This window comes from Microcaecilia unicolor, chromosome 2 (assembly GCF_901765095.1).
Source record: "Microcaecilia unicolor chromosome 2, aMicUni1.1, whole genome shotgun sequence".
Taxonomy (NCBI): domain Eukaryota; kingdom Metazoa; phylum Chordata; class Amphibia; order Gymnophiona; family Siphonopidae; genus Microcaecilia; species Microcaecilia unicolor.
The window spans coordinates 475,527,801-475,551,698 of NC_044032.1; the positions used below are offsets into that span (position 1 = coordinate 475,527,801).

At 42.1% G+C, this 23,898-nt stretch overlaps 1 protein-coding gene across 3 annotated transcripts in view; it reads left to right on the forward strand.

Moving 5' to 3' along the window:
• Nucleotides 1-23,898, forward strand: part of EIF2AK3 (eukaryotic translation initiation factor 2 alpha kinase 3) — a 138,711-nt gene that overhangs the window by 97,927 nt on the left and 16,886 nt on the right. For all 3 annotated transcript variants that reach the window (XM_030191038.1, XM_030191039.1, XM_030191040.1), the window contains 4 exons: nucleotides 10,548-10,670; nucleotides 13,012-13,161; nucleotides 14,553-15,312; nucleotides 17,664-17,831. In XM_030191038.1, coding sequence (XP_030046898.1) covers nucleotides 10,548-10,670; nucleotides 13,012-13,161; nucleotides 14,553-15,312; nucleotides 17,664-17,831 — 1,201 coding nt within the window. The remainder of the gene's footprint in view (nucleotides 1-10,547; nucleotides 10,671-13,011; nucleotides 13,162-14,552; nucleotides 15,313-17,663; nucleotides 17,832-23,898) is intronic.

The window sequence follows — 23,898 nt, forward strand, 5'->3', positions numbered from 1 at the left end:
GCTCTTTGGGGTCGAGCTGGACAAAATCGTGACCGATCTCGGCACGTCTAAGGGCAAGAAATTACCAGAGGTCAGGGCTCGGGCTAGTACTCGTCCCGGTACCTCCAGAGGACGGTTGCAGGAAGCCCGTCGGTACCGCCCGGGCAAGTCGGGCTCTGCCCCCTCTTCCTTCAAGAGGAATTTCTCCCCCAAGCAGCATTCCTTTCGCAGAGACCGCCGTCCCGGAGGTGCTCCCTCCGGTCCTCCCCCAGGGTCTCGTACCCAATGACGGGGTCTTGGTCCACGCCCCAGTGCAGATTGGAGGACGGCTGTCCTCGTTTCTGGGCGAGTGGACCACAATAACTTCAGACGCGTGGGTGCTGGAAGTCATCAGAGACGGCTACAAACTAGAGTTCTGCCGACCCTTAAAAGACGGGTTTGTACTCTCTCCCTGCAAGTCTCTGGTCAAAGCTGTGGCAGTGCAGCAGACCTTGGACAATCTGATCCGCCTGGGCGCGGTCGTTCCGGTGCCAGAAAGTCAGCTTGGCAAGGGACGTTACTCCATTTACTTTGTGGTACCAAAGAAAGGAGGTTCTGTCCGGCCTATCCTCGACCTCAAAGGGGTCAATCGGGCCTTGAAAGTGCGGCACTTTCGCATGGAGACTCTCCGCTCTGTTATAGCGGCAGTGAAGGCAGAAGAGTTCCTGGCATCCTTGGACATCAAGGAAGCGTACCTGCATATTCCCATCTGGCCTCCTCATCAACGCTTTCTGCGTTTTGCAGTCCTGGGACGACACTTCCAGTTCAGAGCCCTCCCTTTCGGGTTGGCTACTGCTCCGCGGACCTTTTCCAAAGTAATGGTGGTCATCGCGGCCTTCCTACGAAAGGAAGGGGTACAAGTCCATCCTTATCTGGACGACTGGTTGATCCGAGCCCCCTCTTATGCAGAGTGCGGCAAAGCTGTGGACCGGGTAGTTGCTCTTTTGAGCTCCCTGGGATGGATCATCAACTGGGAGAAGAGCCAGCTGCGCCCGACTCGGTCCCTGGAGTACCTGGGAGTTCGATTCGACACCCAAGTGGGCAGAGTGTTCCTGCCAGACAATCGGATTGTCAAACTTCAGGCTCAGGTGGACCAGTTCCTAGTAGCCTCTCCCCTTCGGGCTTGGGACTATGTGCAGCTGTTGGGCTCTATGACGGCCACGATGGAAGTTGTGCCCTGGGCCAGGGCTCATATGAGACCGCTTCAACACTCTTTGCTGCAGCGCTGGACTCCGATGTCGGAGGATTATGCTGTGCGCCTTCCCTTGGACCCAGCAGTGCGCAAGGCGCTGAGCGGGTGGATGCAGACAGACAAGTTGTCTGCGGGAATGCCTCTGGTGACCCCAGAGTGGATTGTCGTCACGACGGACGCCTCGTTGTCGGGCTGGGGAGCCCACTGCTTGGGAAGGACAGCGCAGGGGCTCTGGTCTCCTGCAGAGGCAAAGTGGTCTATCAACCTCCTGGAACTCAGAGCCATTCGGTTGGCGCTTTTGGAGTTCATCCCGGTACTGGTGTTGAAGCCTGTACGGGTCCTGTCGGACAATGCCACGGCTGTGGCCTATGTCAACCGCCAGGGAGGTACCAAGAGCGCCCCTCTAGCCAAGGAGGCTATGAATCTTTGCCAGTGGGCGGAAGTGAACCTGGAGCAGCTTTCAGCTGCCCACATTGCCGGAGTCATGAATGTCAAGGCGGACTTTCTCAGTCGCCATACCTTGGAGCCCGGAGAGTGGCAGCTGTCTGCTCAGGCGTTCTTGGACATCACGAAGCGCTGGGGCCAGCCGAGCCTAGATCTGATGGCGTCATCGGCCAATTGCCAAGTGCCGCGCTTTTTCAGCAGAGGACGGGACCCTCGATCCCTGGGAGTAGATGCTCTTCTCCAACAGTGGCCGACACAAGAGCTTCTCTATGTGTTCCCGCCCTGGCCCATGTTGGGCAGGGTGCTAGACCGGGTGGCAAAGCATCCCGGCAGGGTAATCCTGGTGGATCCGGATTGGCCCAGGCGTCCCTGGTTTGCGGACTTGATCAGGCTCTCAGTCGACGATCCTCTGCGGCTGTCAGTGGAGCAGGGCCTGTTACATCAGGGTCCCGTGGTGATGGAGGATCCCTCCCCCTTTGGTCTTACGGCCTGGCTATTGAGCGGCAGCGTCTGAGGAAGAAGGGCTTCTCAGACAAGGTCATCGCCACTATGCTGAGAGCGAGGAAGCGCTCTACTTCTACTGCTTACGCCAGGGTTTGGCGTATCTTTGCAGCGTGGTGTGAAGCAGGCTCACTTTCTCCCTTCACTGCTCCAATTTCTTCAGTGTTGGCGTTCCTGCAAGAAGGTCTGGAGAAAGGCCTGTCGCTCAGTTCCCTTAAAGTCCAGGTAGCGGCTCTGGCTTGCTTCAGGGGCCGCCTGAAGGGTGCTTCCCTGGCTTCGCAGCCAGATGTGGTGCGCTTTCTCAAGGGAGTTAATCACCTGCGCCCTCCTCTGCACTCAGTGGTGCCTGCGTGGAATCTCAACCTGGTACTAAGAGCATTGCAGAAGCCGCCTTTTGAACCCTTGTCGAGGGCATCTCTGAAAGACCTGACGTTGAAAGCAGTCTTTTTGGTGGCTATCACTTCAGCCAGAAGAGTTTCCGAGCTCCAGGCGCTCTCATGTCGAGAGCCTTTTCTGCAGTTCACTGAGGCAGGAGTGACTATTCGCACAGTGCCTTCCTTCCTGCCCAAGATTGTTTCTCGCTTCCATGTGAATCAGCAGCTCTGTCTCCCTTCCTTTCGTAGGGAGGACTACCCAGAGGAGTACTCTGCTCTTAAATATCTGGATGTGAGACGAGTCATCATCAGATACTTGGAAGTGACCAATGAGTTCCGGAAATCGGATCATCTGTTTGTCCTGTTTGCAGGTCCTCGTAAGGGTCTGCAGGCTGCTAAGCCTACAGTGGCAAGATGGGTCAAGGAAGCCATTGCAGCGGCTTATGTGGCCGCGGGGAAGGTGCCGCCTATCCAGCTGAAGGCTCACTCCACGAGAGCTCAGGCGGCCTCGATGGCAGAGGCCGGATCCGTCTCCTTGGAAGAGATATGCAAGGCGGCAACTTGGGCTTCGGCTCATACATTCTCCAAGCATTACCGTTTGACTGTGGCTGCACGGGCGGAGGCCCGGTTTGGAGCTTCAGTGTTGAGGTCAGGGATTTCAATGTCCCGCCCTGGGTGAGTACTGCTTCGGTACATCCCACCAGTCTATGGATTGATCAGCTTGATGATATGGAAGGTAAAATTATGTATAATCATACCTGATAATTTTCTTTCCATTAATCATAGCTGATCAATCCATAGCCCCTCCCAGATATCTGTACTGTTTTTATTCTGGTTGCATTTCAGGTTCAAGTTTAGTCTTCAGTTACTTCAGAAAGACTTCGTGTTCAAGTTTTTTCACTTGGATTCTTCAAGAGTTAAGACGAGTTTGTGTTACAGTGAGCTGCTGCATTCCTCTCCCCTCCGTTTTACGGGGCTGGATTGAGACTTAAAATTCTGCCGGCACTCCCTCCCGCTTCGTGCGGCTGTAGGGCAGCTTTGTACCCCTCCCGCTTCGGCGGTGTTAGGGTCAGTCAGCTCCTCCCGCGGTTGCGGTTGCAGGATAAGCCAGATCCCCCCGCATCGGCGGGTGTGGTGTCCCTCCCCCGCTCCGCGGGGATGAGCTGGACGGATTCCCCTCCCCCACTTGTGTGGGGATGAGCTGGGTTAATTCCCCTCCCCCGTTTCGGCGGTGGTGAGCTGGGCAGAGTGTCCCTTCGTGGGTGTAATTCTCTAAGTGCTGAGTCCTGCGGATGGAGCTTTGATATCGACATACTGAGGAGTTTCCGGCAGCACATGACCACATATAGGGAGGCAAAAGTTTGCTCTCTATCTCCACCTGCTGGTAGATGGACACAACCCACCAGTCTATGGATTGATCAGCTATGATTAATGGAAAGAAAATTATCAGGTATGATTATACATAATTTTACCTTAGAAGGCGTATTGAAAATGCCCATCCTGAAATTCTCAGCAGAAAGCAAATCCTTTAATTGGCTCACTGTTTTCAGTTTATAAAAAATACTCTTTACCATTTTCTTAACTGATTTCTCATAGTTAAATTTGAATCAACAATTACTCCCAATGTTTTTAACAGTTTCCTAAAAGACAAGTATTCTGTGACATTCCTAATTTTAGCCAGTAATTGGTTTCATATACAGTGGGGGAAATAAGTATTTGATCCCTTGCTGATTTTGTAAGTTTGCCCACTGACAAAGACATGAGCAGCCCATAATTGAAGGGTAGGTTATTGGTAACAGTGAGAGATAGCACATCACAAATTAAATCCGGAAAATCACATTGTGGAAAGTATATGAATTTATTTGCATTCTGCAGAGGGAAATAAGTATTTGATCCCTCTGGCAAACAAGACCTAATACTTGGTGGCAAAACCCTTGTTGGCAAGCACAGCGGTCAGACGTCTTCTGTAGTTGATGATGAGGTTTGCACACATGTCAGGAGGAATTTTGGTCCACTCCTCTTTGCAGATCATCTCTAAATCATTAAGAGTTCTGGGCTGTCGCTTGGCAACTCGCAGCTTCAGCTCCCTCCATAAGTTTTCAATGGGATTAAGGTCTGGTGACTGGCTAGGCCACTCCATGACCCTAATGTGCTTCTTCCTGAGCCACTCCTTTGTTGCCTTGGCTGTATGTTTTGGGTCATTGTCGTGCTGGAAGACCCAGCCACGACCCATTTTTAAGGCCCTGGCGGAGGGAAGGAGGTTGTCACTCAGAATTGTACGGTACATGGCCCCATCCATTCTCCCATTGATGCGGTGAAGTAGTCCTGTGCCCTTAGCAGAGAAACACCCCCAAAACATAACATTTCCACCTCCATGCTTGACAGTGGGGACGGTGTTCTTTGGGTCATAGGCAGCATTTCTCTTCCTCCAAACACGGCGAGTTGAGTTCATGCCAAAGAGCTCAATTTTTGTCTCATCTGACCACAGCACCTTCTCCCAATCACTCTCGGCATCATCCAGGTGTTCACTGGCAAACTTCAGACGGGCCGTCACATGTGCCTTCCGGAGCAGGGGAACCTTGCGGGCACTGCAGGATTGCAATCCGTTATGTCGTAATGTGTTACCAATGGTTTTCGTGGTGACAGTGGTCCCAGCTGCCTTGAGATCATTGACAAGTTCCCCCCTTGTAGTTGTAGGCTGATTTCTAACCTTCCTCATGATCAAGGATACCCCACGAGGTGAGATTTTGCGTGGAGCCCCAGATCTTTGTCGATTGACAGTCATTTTGTACTTCTTCCATTTTCTTACTATGGCACCAACAGTTGTCTCCTTCTCGCCCAGCGTCTTACTGATGGTTTTGTAGCCCATTCCAGCCTTGTGCAGGTGTATGATCTTGTCCCTGACATCCTTAGACAGCTCCTTGCTCTTGGCCATTTTGTAGAGGTTAGAGTCTGACTGATTCACTGAGTCTGTGGACAGGTGTCTTTCATACAGGTGACCATTGCCGACAGCTGTCTGTCATGCAGGTAACGAGTTGATTTGGAGCATCTACCTGGTCTGTAGGGGCCAGATCTCTTACTGGTTGGTGGGGGATCAAATACTTATTTCCCTCTGCAGAATGCAAATAAATTCATATACTTTCCACAATGTGATTTTCCGGATTTAATTTGTGATGTGCTATCTCTCACTGTTACCAATAACCTACCCTTCAATTATGGGCTGCTCATGTCTTTGTCAGTGGGCAAACTTACAAAATCAGCAAGGGATCAAATACTTATTTCCCCCACTGTAAATGGGGCCACTGCTAAGTGTAAGCAAGCCTAATCTGTACTCCTTAGCTGAAGGCAACACCAAATTTACTGAAAGGTTAGAACAAAGATTTCCAGTTGAAGAAGCTATAATTAGCTTGTCAGTCAAGTACTTAGGCTCAGTGCCATGCGCCGCCTTAAAAATCAAGCAGAGCATTTAAATCATCTGGAGTTACTGCTTTTGGGGGTGAGGGTGGGTGAGTTACTTAGATGAGGCCTGAAACTTACCCATTCTTACAGATTACATCATCTCTTTTCTACCTGTGTGTAGGCGATATGAGCAGCAAGGTCGTGAAGTCAGGTTTGTAAAAATGTACCGACTTGATTCCAGCTTCAGAATGTAAAAAAACAAAACATAATGTATGGCAAATTGTGTCTTTTTTTTTTTACTTATATACCTTTGTTCTGGATCTAAAGTGTTTCTAGAACAACAAAATTAAAGCCTAATACAGTAGGAGTCGGAGCTAGAGTTGAAGTCAGACAGTAGAAAAATAGAGGAATCAAAGGTTTGGTGTACCAACTCCACAGTCCTGATGAGTTGCAGAGAGCCACATGCTAACAGTGCAGTAGGAGCAGGAGAGACTTTCAGTAACATATTTTAGTAATAGTTCAAGAGAAAGCCACATATAATATTCTAAAGTGCCAAATTGCACAGGCTAGAATGCACAGAATGAGATGTATAACCATACCAAATAAGAAGTAGTGATGTCACTCAATAAAGGATTGATGGAACCTCTCTGGAGTATTGTGTCAAGGTCTTCAGGGGCAGGTGTCTGATGGTAGAAGCAGCTCAGAAGAGAGCTGCCAAAATGGATCAAATTCTCTGCCAAAAGTGCTAGAAAGTCAGACTTAAGGACCTAAGAGGGTCTTTTACTAAGGCGTGCGCTAAAATTGGTGCGCTAAACATTAGTGATGCCAGTGCTTTCCTATGGGCGTCTCTAACGTTTAGTGCGCCCACAATTTTATTGTGTGCTAAAAACGTGAGCGCGCCTTAGTAAAAGACTCCCTAAGTATGTGTAACCTGGTGGTGAGAGAAAGTACTAGAAACGAGGTTAAAAACATTTTTCAATAGGCCATGATTGCAGGAGTTCAGGCCTTGAGTGCTACAACCAGGATAGGTTTTCAGGATATCCCTAATGAATATGCATATGAGAGAGAGATTTGCATGCAATGGAGGCAGCATCCAAGAGATCTATCTCATGTATATTCATTATTAATTCACTAACTACCACACTTTTAATTGTTTAATTCTTGCCTTTATTAAATCTTGTATATAATACTGATCTTCTCACCATTCACTCACTTATACCTTTCATACTACCACCTAGGTACTCACTACCACCTTGCAGTTATTAAATTGTACTTATAACCATTTCCATAAGTTTACATCATTATCAAACCACACAATGCACCATTGTTATTTATACTGATTTACAACGTTCCTTTCTTAGCAAATGTATATCTCCACTTGATTACTGCGCATTTATGTCCACTTATCTCATTCCAATATCGCTGCGGGTTATTCCCCATGTGGATTCTCATAACCAAATTTTCCAATAGCTATATTCTTAATCCAAAACCGACCAGTTTTCCATTTCCTTGGTTCCTCGCCACTTCTCAATTCCCTCTATTGCATTTTGTTCCCAAAGCTAGAGGTAACTATTTATCAGCTTCACACTCGCTTAGGACTCCGTCAAACCCTACACAGGACTGTGTTTCACAAACTGTGTCATCAGGGGTTTTGACTAGAAAATGTAGATCAATATTACTTACAATCTATAAATTATATCCTCCCTATTTTAAATCCTTAATTTACAGCATCTTCTTCTTCCCTTTTATTCTTAAATCATAGTTTTGGCTGTATAACCCGGGCGGACTTCCACCTGATGGCAGGAACAATGGCGCTGCTCAGCACTACAACACTGTGCATGCACAGATCTTCTTCCCTGTCCACTCTTAAACTCTGGTGAACTATGTCATACTCAGTAGTCCTGCCCACTCCACTTCCTTGTTTAATCCTGAAGGGGGTCACTGTTCTCCATTCATATATTAATTTCTGTTCCATGCAAAACATTTTTTGCAATATATTACCCCCCATTTGTTCATCAAACTGAATGAGAACTACAGATTTAAAATCCAACAGGCTGTGATGTTCTCTGATCCAATGTTCTACTAATGGTGTATCTAATTTCTGCAATTAATATTGCTTAAATATTGAGCTAAGCTGTGTTTATTGTTTTTAATCGTCTGCCCTATATACATTAACCCACATGGGCACTGAATGGCATATATCACAAAGGATGATTCAGAATTTGTTTTAGATCTCAAATAACATTTTCTTTCTTTTCACTGATTAGTTATCACAACCCATTGGGTTTTTATAGCATGTATACGATGTCTACATCCTTTGCACTATGTGTGACCCCCTTCAATTTTTTTTATATATATTATCTGTTGTTAACAAATATTTCCCCCAAAATTTTGCTCTCGTCAGTATGCAAACCTAGGCTTTATCTGAAAACCTGGATGTAGACTTAATATCACCCAGTGCTTGTTTATATTATGTCTTTGTTATACGGGACTCTTGATTTTACCTCTGTCTGAAGTAACCATGACCTGATGCGCATAATACGCTCGTTTCAATGCTCTATGGACCACCCTTTGAGGATCTCCTCTTTGTTGAAATCTTAACTTTATATCTTGTGCTTGTTCAACAAAATCACTTTTATCAGAACATATTCTATAATACGGTCAAGGACGCCCAAATCTTGACATTTAGGTCGTCCTTAGACATGGTCGTCCCTAGACTTGGCCGTTTCTGATTTTCAGCGATAATGGAAACCAAGGATGCCCATCTCAGAAATGACCAAATGCAAGCCCTTTGGTCATGGGAGGAGCCAGTATTCGTAGTGCACTGGTCCCCCTGACATGCCAGGACACCAACCGGGCACCCTAGGGGGCACTGCAGTGGACTTCAGAAATTGCTTACAGGAACATAGCTCCCTTACCTTGTGTGCTGAGCCCCCCAACCCCCCTCCCCAAAACCCACTACCCACAACTGTACACCAGTACCATAGCCCTTATGGATGAAGGGGGTCACCTGGATGTGGGTAAGGTGGGTTTCTGGTGGGTTTTGAATGGCTCACATTTACCACCACAAGTCTAACAGGTGGGGGGGATGGGCCTGGGTCTGCTTGCACTGCACCCACTAAAATTGCTCTGGGGACCTGTATACTGCTGCGATGGACCTAAGTATGACATTTGAGGCTGGCATAGAGGCTGGCACAAAAGATTTTTAAAGATGTTTTTTGACGGTGGGAGGGGATTAGTGACCACTGGTGGAGTAAGGGAAGGTGATCCCTGATTCTGGTGGTCATCTGGTCAGTTCGGGCACCTTTTTGTGCCTTGATCGTAAGAAAAACAAGACCAGGTAAAGTCGTCCAAATGCGGGCGACCCTGTGAGAAGAACGCCCATCTTCCGATTTGTGTCGAAAGATGGGCGTCCTTTTTCGAAAATGAGCCTGTTAGTGATTCTTCCAACTTAGAGATGGGGAGAGGGCCGTCTCTAAATTTTCTGGAACTGAGGAACTGGGAAAGGCTCTTGGAGTTGCAGAGAATCATTTCAAATCAGGTCTCTGATGGAAATATTTCCAGGCATACAGTCTGGCACTCAAAACACTGCCACAGGAAGAATAGAAGTATCCTGCATATTCATAGTTTGTATAACACCAACCGTAATAGATTTGGTTTGGGCCCCAGGATTCTTTTCATTGGTTAAGCAATGATCTCTTTCAGAAAATAAAATAGTTTTCCAACCTTTGATACATCTGGTTTTATTTTCTGTTCTACTTCTCCTGGTTTATATATCTTCTATTGTTTCACTAATTCATCTCTCTGATATTTGTGCTCTACTTCCTTTAGTTTCCATTTCAGTTCTATTTGTTCTTTTTTTTCTTTAGAAATGCTTCTCTTGACATTACTATCTCTCTTCTCCTTTTTTTTTTTCTTTCTCCTTCCTATCCTTCCTTTATACTTCAGCTCCCTTCATCCTGTAGGGAGTAAAGAAAAGGAGACAGATGGGAGACGCAAGGAGAGACAACCAGTTGGATAAATAAAGTAACCTTTGACTTGTGCTAATAGAGGCGGGAGCTGCCAAAAAAGATTTTTCAAAAAAAGCTTCTTGGTAAAATGTTCAGTGTGACAGGCAAATAGCACAGCTCCTACTTTTGCTTTCTAAATGTTACACAATATTGCAAATCTGGTTTTCAAGAATTGTAAATCTTAAAGCATTCTTGATTAGTTGTATTTTCAATCCTTTGATTATAAAATATACATTTAAAAAGCGGTAAAGCCCATTACTATTGATTTCATGATTTGGATTTTATCATGATATTGCTAGTTTTAGCCGTTATCCATTTCAAGAAATAGGCTATGAGCTCAAATGGAAAGCATTTTATTTCAAAGGGTTTTGTCGGTAACTTAAGTAATATTTTTGTTCACATATCTTCATTTTGTAATAGTATTTTGTTTTGTAATGATGCTTTAATTACATGAATTCAACTACTAATTCATTCTATATGCTAAATATAGGTAACAATATATTTTCAGTAAATTGAAGGCTAACCATTTATAGGTGTGCATTTAATTATTGTTTCCAAGGTGTGATAGAGTTCTGAATGTAGAAATGGTGCTTTCTGCTTTGCTTACAGATATCTGACTGACTTCGAGCCTGTCCAGTGTCTAGGTCGTGGAGGGTTTGGAGTGGTCTTTGAAGCAAGAAACAAAGTTGATGACTGCAACTACGCCATCAAGAGGATACGTCTACCCAATAGGCAAGAAGCAGGGGAAAGGTTTGAAGGCTATCAACAATGATTTTGCATGAAACAGGTTTGCATACAAGGGACACGATGCATACAGATCTATCTCATGCATATTCATTGTGGATACTCTGAAAACTAGATTGGCTGAGTGTGTTCCAGGTCTGGGTTGAGAACTACTGGTTTAAAGAAATGCATTGCTTGGTGCTGCCTCTTTTTTGTAGGGTGTTAGATTGACCCTTGGATGACAGCAGTAGCTCAGTCTGTTTTCCTCTCAGAAGTGTCTTCCACCAATACCCGAGGCTTGACCAGCAGCATTCTTCTTGGCCTAATGGATTAGCCTAGGACAGAAATTTTGAGTAGTGGGAACTGCCCATAAGTGATGTTGGGAATCCATCTACTTGGTCACAGAGATTGAATAACACTTTGAGTATGCAATCTTCAAATTCCATTGGGTAAGCATGTACAGGGTCAAATTTTATATGAAAACGGTAACGGAGTTCAAACATGCGTGGGATATGCATAAAGGAATGGATCCTCAGAAGCTTAGCTGAAATTGGGTGGCGGAGCAGGTGGGGGGAAGAGGGGTTGGTGGTTGGGAGGCTAGGATAGGGGAGGGCAGACTTATACGGTCTGTACCAGAGCCGATGATGGGAGGCGGGACTGGTGGTTGGGAGGCGGGAAATACTGCTGGGCAGACTTATACGGTCTGTGCCCTGAAAAGGACAGGTACAAATTCAAGGTAAGGTATACACATATGAGTTCGTCTTGGGCAGACTGGATGGACCATGCAGGTCTTTTTCTGCCGTCATCTACTATGTTAGTATGTTAAATGGTTGGCATTCTTCTGAGCAGAGCAAGACCTGGAAAAACATAGGTTATTGCCAGATGTATGCACATCATTCTGTATATTGAATAAGCCCAACCTGTTCTTAGGTAATTTTTCAATGTCCAGGTGACAGCTGTGGGGTAAAGGTTCTAGTTTGTCTACTAGCAAAGCCTTTCTTTCAGAAGGTGTCATTAGATCCCCAAAACATTTGCTGCATAGATGTCCATTTTCAAACTGGCGATCAGAAATATTGTCAGGATTAGATTTGTGTGTGTGTGTATATATATATATATATATATAGATATATATAGATAGATAGATAGATAGATAGATATATACATACACACACACAGCTACATATTCCAGCTTGAGGTTATGAGTAGTTAGAACTCATGTTTTTCTTATGCTGCTAGTGACTGCACACCTACTTATTTGAAAATATGGCTTAATTAACTAGGTTCCACCACAGCAGTACAAAGGAACAGAAAGTGAAGATACCAGTCCAGAAAACAAGCAAAGGCCAATCAGCATCAATATAAAAGCTTTATTCTAAAAGAGATTAAAAAGACCTGACAGTGGCCATGTTTCAGCTACATTGCCTGCATCAGAGGTCATATCTGCTATCAGGTCTTTTTAATCCTTCCTTTGTAGAATAAAGCACATATATTGATGCTGGTTGGCTTTTTCTTGTTTCTGGACCGGTGTCTTTGCTCTTTGGTTTATCCAGACCTTCAGTGGGACAATCTGTGTGAAAGAGGTCATAGCCTAATGTCGAAGGGATAAATGTGTGGTGAACTCACTCCATATACAGTCTTAAGGGCTTCTTTTACAAAGCCACACTAGCAATTCCTCTTGTGGCAAATGAGAGGAAACCCACTCAATTCCTAACAGCTTCCTCTCATTTGCTGTGCAGGAAATTGCTAGTGCGGCTTTGTAAAAGAGTCCCTAAGAGAGGTACTCTTTCCAGTTTGTGTCATCTAGAAAATTAGGTTTATTTGCTATTCAGTATGGGAGTAGAGTTGTTTAACCTACATTACAGCTATTTTTTTTTGTCTCTGCTGACCAGCTTGTTAGCTTATATGATTGCTTGCTTTGGTTACTTATATGAGACATTTCTCCTCTCCAGATCCCCTATTTAATTAAAATTTTAGATTGTAGGTATTTCAAATGTCGTATCATATTTTTTATGTAGTAGCATGTGTACAATTTTCAGATTAAAAAAAAATACTCCACATATTTACTGTCGCTTTTGTCTGTAAGTGAAGCTGTTTCTTTTTTCTAGTTGTCAGTCAAAAGACCTTATCAGTACAGATTGCAGAAATAGAAAAAGAAATGCTGACCTCTTATTTTATGCAAGCCAGTCCTTTATACTTGGAAGGCACGTGTTACTTTCTAATTTTCAGAATCGCTGGAAAAAACACCGCTACTTTTCGAGCTCATTAAGTTCTAGTGTGTTTAATTCGAAACTTGGTGGCATTTTCAGGACTGATCTTTGCTGACAGGATGTGTGTTTTTATTTTGTGACAGAGAGTTGGCCCGGGAGAAGGTGATGCGTGAGGTTAAAGCTTTAGCCAAGCTCGAGCACCCAGGTATTGTCCGCTACTTCAATGCCTGGCTTGAAGCACCGCCTGAGAAATGGCAGGAAAAGATGGATGAATTGTGGCTCAAAGATGAAAGGTAAAACACAAAAGGCCTGGGATAACTCGCTAAGGAGATCTGTGTAGGCTAGAGGAAAGTTTGTGTTCTCTTCTGTTGTTCTTAAGACTGATTATTAGAATGGCTGCTGGGAAGTATAAAGACTTTTTTTTGTGTGTGTGATTTAATAAAATGTGTGCATTAGCAAACAATGTCAAGGTAGTTGGTACAGCCTTCATAGCCTGCTTTTCTTGCTTTTTAAAATTCTGATAAGTGAAGCCCTGTGACTGTAGGTAGTACAGCACAAGATAAGCTAATGAATTAGAAGGTTAGGAGTGGATCCCTTTATAGTAAGAATCTGATTCTTACAAGGTCATGCTTTATGCAAGAACCAGGGGTGCTTGGGGGTACTGAGTACCAGCACCTTTTCCATTGTCTTCGAAAATTGACCCATGGTCCCCAAGTTTTAACAACCGCAAAACCAAATGGGGTTCACAATTTCCACAAAAGTCCAACAACATGAAAAGGGGTGGAAAAAGAGACCAACTCCAAGAGATCAAACAGAATACCAGGATAAGATGCTCCAAAACACAAACTTTATTCAGACCCTACACGGTCCGTGTTTCGGCTTTTAAAAAAGCCTTTCTCAGGGGTCTAAAAAAATTGGTACATAAAAATTAAAATCAGACACAATATGTATAAAAACATATATAGAAAAACAAACAATCAATATATTAGATAAATAATTTTTACTAGAAAAATTCACTGGTAAGAACATGCAGTGAACATGACTTTTTTGGGGTTGCAACTCTGTGCCAAATACTTCTGTAATATCAGTGTTAAAGGAGCATTGCATTTTTGTTTGTTCTGGTGATATACTACTAAATGATAAATTTGTTGAAGATTTAAACCCAGGAGCTATGTACATGTGTGTTTTCTTTTGATTATTACTATGTCCGGTATATGTTACTGGGCAGGTCAATAGAAATAATAATGGGAATGTCTTTTGCACTCAATTACTGGCATTTTAAATGAAAATTTGAAGTGAAAATTCAGTCAGTAGAAAACCTAAACTTGCAATCTGTATAGAGAAGTGAACAATGGGACCATTTCTGTAGAAAACAGAAAATAAGAGGTTTTTCACTTCACAGCAAAGGGATCCATGCCAAGTTATTCAGGGCCGAAAGCTGGTCTTCTTTTTGGGATTATCCATAAAGTGTGTTCACCAGCCATATCTGCATAATTATGGTCTAAAAATCAGGGTAATTTGCATATTTGGGTTAACCTGGAAATCCAATGTACTAGTGACTCTCAAATGAACTCAGTGAATACCCCTTTCATGTAGTCAGTAGATAGGATTCAGAATTTTCCAGCATCAGTTTGAATAATTTCTTTGTAAAGCTTTACTTTGATCTCTGTACTTTTTCTTCTAGTACTGACTGGCCATTCAGCTCTCCAACGCCATTAGATGCACCATCTGTCAAAATCCCTGGCACCGAGCCGTTTCCTCTGAAAGAACAAGTGGAAGTTCTCACTCCCTCATCCGAGAGCTTTAGCTCAGTCTCTGCTGGAATTGCTACTGGACTGTTGGAGCAGTCTAAGAGACCGTTCTCGCCACTGGAGTCTTCAGCCACTGAAAATAGAGACATTGACCCATCAGTCGATCCCATACAAAACATGCAGGACAGTTTCCTGACTGACTGTGATGTTGAGGATATTACTGTGGATGAAAGCGAGTCTTCCTTACCACTCATTCCAAACACAGGGTTGCGAGAGAGGACCTCGTCTTCCATAGTATTTGAAGACTCTGGTTGTGATAACTCATGTAATCATGAGGACAACCAAATTGAGGAGTTAGACTCTAATAATGACCAGTGTGTAAAAGAAATTTGCACTAGAGAATCAGAGAGCAAATCTCCATCAGGAAGTCCTCTGTCTGTTTCCCCTCCCAGACCAAAAACATTGAGCTTGGACCTGACCAAAAACCCTGGGGAAAAAGTGAAAGTCAGCTCACCAAAGGTGTACCTCTACATCCAGATGCAATTGTGCAAGAAGGAAAACCTCAAGGACTGGATGAGCGGAAGATGCACCCTGGAGGAGAGGCCAAGCACAGAGTGTTTGCAGATATTCCTGCAGATAGCAGAAGCAGTTCAGTTTCTGCATAGCAAAGGGTTAATGCACAGGGACCTCAAGGTGTGTAGAGAACATCAACATCTTTATTTGTTTTGTTTTGTTTTTCGGAAATAGAATTTCACCAACTGGGTTTTAGAATGACCAGTTGCACCTTCTTCAGTGTTTTTGGATGTTCAGTGAAATGTGTAGGGTGATTTGGATGACAAAGTTACTTTGTCTTGCCTAATTTGTAATGTACAACTAAAAATCACAAATCTCATAAATTAGGGAAATTAGAAAAATGGTGGCTAGTGTAGACATTCCCCATTGTATTATCTTTAGTACTTCTGTGCTTGAGTCATGGGGCATTTGGAGGTTCTGTTTCACAGTAAACCAGAAGACTCTTTCTTAATGATTTCAAAGCAGTGACCTTTCTGAAGGGTTCCTCTGATTGGATAAGAACATAAGAAATGGCATGATGGGTTAGACCAATGTTCACCAAGCCCAACATCCTGTCTCCAGTAATATCCAGTCCAGGTCACTTGTAAGTAACTAGCAGATTCAAATGGTGAGATCCTTTTCCTTCTGCATATTCCCAGAAACAAGAGGAGGTGGTCGCCCCTGTGAATGTGGCTAATAAACATTAATGGAACTGCCCTTCAGAAACCTGACCAAATTTTGAGGCTGATCCTCTAAATTGTGTTGCCATGTTAGTGTGTATTGATGGTAAATAGGCCCAATTTGAAATCCTAGGAGCTGCTGTACACTTTAGTGAATCAGTCTCCTGTAAGAGTAGTGTAGATGTATAATAAAGTTTATATGTATAAAGTACTTTATACTTCTTGTTTCTGCATTTTCTTCTACTAGTCCCAATGGGTGGGATAGCAAATGACTAATAAACCTAGAAACCTTGAATATATTTGGTGCCCTGTACCTTTTCTGTAAAGACAAGCATCCTGTGTAGTCACACACGTGAGCTACTATTGCATGCTATTTCATGTCTGAAACTTTCAATTTTTATTCTATATGGAAACTAGCTGCGGTTGCCTATTCTGACTGTTCAGGAAACTTGCCATTAGAGGAAGAATAACTATTTTCTCCACAGACAAGCAGAAAAGAAAGTCCTCACAGCATGGGTGATGTTACAGTTGGAGCCGACATGCAGGAAGCTACTCCAGCTTAGTATTACCAAAGCTTTTGAGCTGCTTCACCATACATATATGCCATTTCCTGCCCGCTGCCAACATGCGGAGTCACCTCAGTCTTTGTCTTTCCATGGAGCCGGTCGTTCACCTGTCACCAAAAACTTGCGTCGCGATTTGCATTTCATTATACAAAAAATTCTATTTTGTAAGTTTTCTGCTGTTGCTGTCATGCAGTTATTTTCCTGATAGCATCTTAGGTTATCAGCTGTTTAAGTTTCCTTTATTTTTCGCTTTCAGCTCCGTGTATGCCTATGTGCCTTATTCGTAATAAAACCAGGTCTGCACCAAACCATTTAGATTTTCGCCCTGGTGAAGCAGCTCAAAAGCTTTGGTAATACTAAGCTGGAGTAGCTTCCTGCATGCCGGCTCCAACAGTAACATCACCCATGCTGTGAAGACTTGCTCTCCTGCTTGTCTGTGGAGAAAATAGTTATTCATCCTCCAAAGGCAAGTTTCCTTTGGCAGACTGGATGGACAGTACAGGTCTTTCTCTGCCGTCATCTACTATGTTCCTGAACAGTCAGAATAGGCAACCGCATTAGCAGCTCAATGTTCTTATGTACATCAGTGCTTTACTCTTTTTGGAACTTTTTTTATTTGTGGAAACAGTTTTGTATTGTAACCGCTTATTAGATTAGTTCATCTTTGCTGGTTTGGTTGGTCCATTCAACTAATTGAGCTTTGCCTCCATCAGTATCTGCCTTCACATTGTGGACCCCTGATGCAGGCAAATTGTTGCCGAAACACCGCCCATGTCAGGTCTTTCTAAAAAAGAATTTCTTATTGTCCCGCTCCTGAAGATCCTGCTGTGCCTTTTGTTTTGCTTTGGTTGGATTGCTGAACTTTTGGACCCTCTCTTTTCTCCTTATGTGCTTATCTCAGACACATGCACATAATCCACCCGTACTCCTATATATCCGCCCCCTCACGCTTAAGCGCTAAGTAGATTTGGCAAATATGTTATAGAATGCTGCCTAGTACTTAGGCGCGTAAACGCTAATTAGTGGCACCAATCCCTCGTGGAAGTGCCACTATTCTATAATGTAGGTGCACAATTGGTACCATTTTTAGATGCCAATTTATAGACTCACCCTTCTTGTGTAAAGTTTTACACAGGTGATGAAAGATAATTGCATGAAATTCAACACTTTTACCGGCTGTACTGCAGGACATTTGCCCATTTGTTATCTTGTGTTAATAATTGTGTTTTTCTCCCTTATCTTTCAGCCGTCAAATATATTTTTCACAATAGATAACATAGTAAAAGTTGGAGACTTTGGCTTAGTCACTGCAATGGACCAGGAGGAAGATGAGGACACAGTTCTTACTCCAATGCCAGCGTATGCCAGGCATACTGGGCAAGTGGGAACAAAACTGTATATGAGCCCTGAGCAGGTGGGTGTTTGGGGTAATTCTGTAAAGGTGGCATCAAGTGAGTGTGTAAATGAACAGGACCCTGGCTTATCCACTTGTGAATGCCAGCAGCCCGGCAATGGGCTATTTTGTAACTGTGCACGTATATTTGATAGCACTAGTACTGAGCGGACTTTATGGACCGTATCCCAAATATGGCACATCAGAGCAGACTTTTTATGGTCTCTGTCCTGATTGTGCACAGTCGGATTTGGATAGGCTGCATTGCGCTTTGACAGCAACTCCACAATTGGGAAGTAGGATCAGTGTCGGGCAGACTTCTACGATTTGTGACCCAAGGATAGCAGGGACAGATCAAGCACAAATTTTTTTTATTTTTTTTTTTTTGGGGGGGGGGGGGGGGGTTGTGTCACATTCATATCTCGTGCTATGAGTGCAACTTAGAGGGGGATAAGAGATGCCTTGAGGTTGATAGCAAGTAAAATGCTGTCAGTTTACAACATTGTAGGATTGCTGGTTTAATCAAGTATTGCTATGCTATATTTATTTTATATACCGCTCAATTATCCATGATGGACTTCTGGGCAGTATACAATCTGGAAAAATAAAAGAACTCTTCTCTTGAAGAGGAATTACAGCAATAACAATAAATAGAAAAAATAATCAGTCTTTTAATCTACACTACTTTTCAACTCCTCAAACTTAAGACTCGGGGGGTGTGGGGGTGTATATATATGTGTGTATGTGTGTGTGTATATATATATATATATATATATATATATATATATATATATATATATATACAAAGTTTTTAAAAGTTTCCAGAAAAGAGTGCTATATCACTTATTTTAAATGTTTAGGTAATAAATTCCAAAGTCTAGCTCCCTGGACTGAAAATAAACTGTCATGAATAGACTTAAAACATATATTTTTAAATGAAGGAAAACCCAGACAAAAAGTTCTACAGAAGCAGAGTTTGATGGAAACTTCAATAATTCTCCAACTCCCTCAGAATTTAATCCATATAAGGATTTATGAATAAAAGTAATCATTTTAAAATGTATATGTTTTTGAACAGTCAACCAATGTAAATCATTCAGAACAAGGGTAATTCTATCAAATCTATTCAAGCCTAAGATCAATCTTGCCGCCATATTCTGCAAAAACTGTAAATGTCTCTGCAGTCCAGTTGAAACATTATTATAAAGAGAATTGCAATAGTCTAGTGAAGCAGAACTGCCTGAACAATAATTACTACTGGAAAAAGTTCATGAACAAGGTGTCACATGAGTGACACACATGAAAGAAATACGAGAAAATAGTTTTCTGTCGAGAAGCTGGTGCACACCTGGTGCGCATTTCCAGTGTAGGTTATAAGATCCACAGTCTTGGCAGCGTTCAAGCATTTGTGGGATAGATGCATGGAGATTTAGTGGCAGAATGAGGAAGATGACAAGAGAAGCAAGACCTTTGAGAAGACAGGCAGGTACAAATGGGCCGACTGGATGGACTGAAACGATCCTTTTCTGCCAGTTTTTTACTGTGTTTCTAACCTGATTCTGGCTGATAAGAGTTTAGGGAAAACAAATATTCTCTAAAGACAAGAAGTTCACTGAGCTTCTGGGGAGCTGTCTTATGCAGCTTCCCAACTGGTTTCTCTGAGGCCCCTTTGCCACTAGCCTCTGCTTCCCTTATCAGTGGCTTATTTTTTTTTTTAATTAGTTTTAAGTAAAACATCCATCCAAAGTCATTGCAAAATATAATGTAACTTCCATTCCACAAGAAGAACTATATGATAACAAACATATAACCAATTAAAATTAACTAATTAAAATTAAGTATACAGCAGGTATACAAAAATGGAAGTTGTATAAAAATAAATAATAACTTGGAATAATAACTTAGAGGGAAAAACGAAGGACAGAGGGTAAAATTAAGAAAGGGAAGAAAGGGGGAAAAGGGATCATAATAGTGTGCTCAGATGGCTAACTAGTGGGGTTTGATTCCAAATATTGCTGCAATGTTAACCAAACTTTGTGATTAGACATCTGGAAATGATCAGTATTGGCTGTACAATATTTATGACTTTGTAAAACATTATTCCACCAAAAATAAATGTTAAGTTGTGAATTATTCTTCCAGTTTGATAAAATATATTTGAGAGTTATTGCAATCAATGTGTCAAAAAGTTTAGAATCATAACCCTCCAAAGAGTGATCCAATGTTATTGAACCAAATATTATCTTTGTAGAGGTTATTTTCCTCTGGTCACCTTTTGCTCTCATGGGAGTGACTGACAGGTTATTTGCAGTATTGCAGCCTCCTAACTTTTTTCCTTCCACTGGCCTCCATACCTGTGCCAAGCATAGATGAATTTGTTTGAAGTTTTTGGCTGGAGCTACTTCTACTGATTGGCTATTACAGGCAATTGCCATTCTGTCACAGAAGAGAAAGTATTTTCTCACATTGCCTTTGAACGTTCCTTTGGTAACGTCAGATCATAACACTCATCCTCTAGATTGTTCACTTGTCTTTAGATTGTTCTCTTGTCTTTTAGATTGTAAGCTCTTTGAGCAGGGACTGTCCTTCTATGTTTAAATTGTACAGCGCTGCGTAACCCTAGTAGCGCTTTAGAAATGTTAGTTAGTTAGTTAGTCCTTGTCCTTTTAGTTTCCTTTTCCAAAGAAGAATTTCACCTTTCCATATTTTATTGAAGCTTGTCAAGTATTTGAATGTTTGTTTTTATCTTATTCCCATTCCTTTCCTGTTTTGAGTGTCTTGGGCTTTATGTCCGATTGAATTACAGGTCTTTGACCATTTTAGTAGCCCTTTTCTGAACCACTTCCATTCTCTATGTTCATATGAAGGTACAGGGAGACATGAACACAAGGTGGTGTCTTTCTATGGATTCCCATAACATCTACTTTTTTACTCTAGCAAGATCATCAAACTGGCTTAAATAGCAACTCTGGCATAGCTCAGCTGCCATAAAAGATCCAAGCAAATGGAAAGGGCACTTGTCACTTAGTGGTGACCCCTGATGGCACAAGAACATTAGGGGATTTCCATTAGAGGCTTTACCCCTTTGTATGCCCGTTCATGCACAACTTAGGGTAAAATTTCGGGTACACTTTAGGCACAATTTCAGACGTTTTGGAAAGTAATTAAGAAATTTGTATTGAAAAAGGCTTGGACAAGTTCCTGAAGGAAAAGTTCATAGTCTGCTATTGAGACAAACATGGGGAAGCTACTAATTGGGTTTCTGTCAGGTACTTGTGACCTGGATTGGCCACTTTTGGAAGCAGGATACTGGGCTAGATGGACCATTGGTCTGACCCAGTATGGCTATTCTTATGCTACTATAGTGAGTATTTCTAACTTTTTATTTAGGTAGCAGACTCCAACCACATTCCAAAATGCATTGGGTAATTTTTTACCTGTGTACAGTGCTCCTGTTTGAAGGTTGGAGTTCCTTATGCACCTCTGTCCTAACAGCCAGTTATATACTTTCAGTAGAACTTCTGGTAAATTGTGCCGATGCCAATCCTCGACAGATTGATATTTTATTAAAATTTTTCTAGGCCTTCATTTACTAAAAATCAAAATAACTTTTTCCGGAACTATTCTCAGTCTAATTTGAAACTCATTAATGTACTGAGACGTCAAACCCTCAAGTGGTCCCTTGTTCCATATTACTATTTGAATATCAGATTGGTAGGCAACAAAGCACATTTTGGTTAGAGGAACACCAACCTTGCTGTTCTTAACTGAAACCTGGATCTTTTCAGATGAAAACCCTGTACTTATTGAACTTTGTCCTTTGGGCTATAAGATTACTACATTGTCTAGAAAAGGGAAGAGAGTGGGTGGACTCTCAATAATTTATAGGAATTTTTCAGCTTTAACATGTATTTGATCCTATTAATGTACCAGAACTTGACATTTTTTTCATTTCAACTGACAGATAACACCCTTAATAGTATGCTTGGCTGCATTGTAATTTATTGTCCTCCTGGTAAATGGCCCCAACTGCATTAGAAATACTCTTCAAACAAGGAACAACCTACTCTTAGGTGATATTAATTTACACTTAGAGCAGTATTCTGATTCTAAAGTATTAGACCTTCTTTCTTTTTTTATCTAATCATGGTTATTATTTACCACCTTTACAAATCACTCATGAAAAAGATCATCAATTAGATTTACTAACATTTATCACAAATCACGATAGCACTATAGTTTTTTTTCTGATATAAAATTGTCTCCATGTCTTTGGTCTGACCATTATATTTTTCAGTTTAAATTAAACCGGCTACAAATAATGAAAAAACACCAAATCTGAAGAAAGATTTTATGCCTGAAAGAAATTGGAAGGGACTTAATATTGGGAAGAGTGTAATCTTAAAGATCCTCATTTAGATTCTGTATCATTTATGATAATTGGAATAAATATGGGGAAGAAGTTCTAAATAGATTAGCCCCTAAACAGAAGAAAACTAAAGTAGTAAGATCTAGTAATGATTGATTCACTCCAGAACTTCTGCTTTTGAATAAGCCTATCGCAAATTAGAAGGACACTTGTAAAAAGTAAATGATAACTCAAATCAGATTACGCTGGCAGAAAATGCTTTCTCTTTATAAGCACAATCTAAAAGAAACTAAGAAATCATTTCACTCAAACTTTAACATCTCCTCACAGTGTGAGGCTCACACTATTTGCCAACTTCAAATCAACTGGCGCCTTTTTTTTTCAGGATAAAATTGCTAAGATCAGAAATCAATTTACTGATAATGTCAATAAAACTACTATATTGGAGATCTCAAGATTGGGAGAAATAGTGCCTTCCGATAGGGTTTGGTCTGATTTTTCACCAGTTGAATGGTCAAAAATAAATATGTTAATTCTTATCATATACTTGATTCTTACCTTCTTTATCTTATGAAATTTGCTCCTGCAAACTTTAAATCTATACTCTTTGATTGGTTATGTGCTTTATTACAAACTGGAAAGTTTCCTGTTAATTTGTGTGAAATCATTCTTACTCCAATCAAGAAGAATCCCAAAGAGCCACTGTCACAAAACGCCTAGCCACCCACCTGGGGCTATCCCGCGGCCATTTAGAGGGTCTATCCCCAGCACAGCTCAGGTCTGCCTGCACCTGCCGCTTGTGCTCTACATAAGCACCCTCCTCCCACTGACTGGGTCCCAATCGCCTCTGGACGAGTCCCCTGCTCTCAAATTATCCCCAGGCCACATTCCCAGTGGTCCCACAGTTCCCAGAAAACAATTGCAGACCCAACACACAAACCACCAGGATTCTTTATCAGTCTAGACAAGCAGAGGCAATAAACTAAAATGTTTACTGTCATGAAAAAAAAAAAATAGAACAATGAACAGAAAATAATAATGGATCAATTATAACACTAACTAAACATTTGTATACTATCTAAATAATACCAGGGGAGATCAGGACATATAGCTGCTGACAAGTTATCAAATATAACTTTTCAGAGGGCCTCAGCAAAGAGATCCTTCTCCCTGGCTAAAACTGGAGATTCTAGATGAAATTGAGCTCCTGGACCAATCAGAGCCCAGAACAACAAGTTTTAAAAATAACTGACCACATCACTTCAGCTTATCTGTTATCTTTGTTAACTAAAGAAGGAACAGTCAGTTCTCTGTAACAGCTTTACACATAAACATGCACCACCTGCTGGCCAAACTAGAGAAAATACACGTCAAGAAATAATAAAAGTTACAGGCTTAAAACCCACTGTTTTATCACAGCCCCAATCTCTTATATCTAACTACAGGCCTATTGCTTCCATTTCCTTATTTGTTAAAATTATGGAAGGCATCACTGCCCTTCATTTAGGATGATTTCTGGAACAGCATAATACTTTGCATAGCTCTCAGTATGGATTTTGTTCGGGTAACAGCACAGTGATGGTGGTGGATTCTCTTTGGGATACTACTAGGACATTAAATAGTATAGCCAAAATAGCTTTGATAATGCAGTATGATCTACCGTCAACGTTTGTTTTAATGGATCATGAAATTCATTTACAGATATTAGACAGCTTAGGA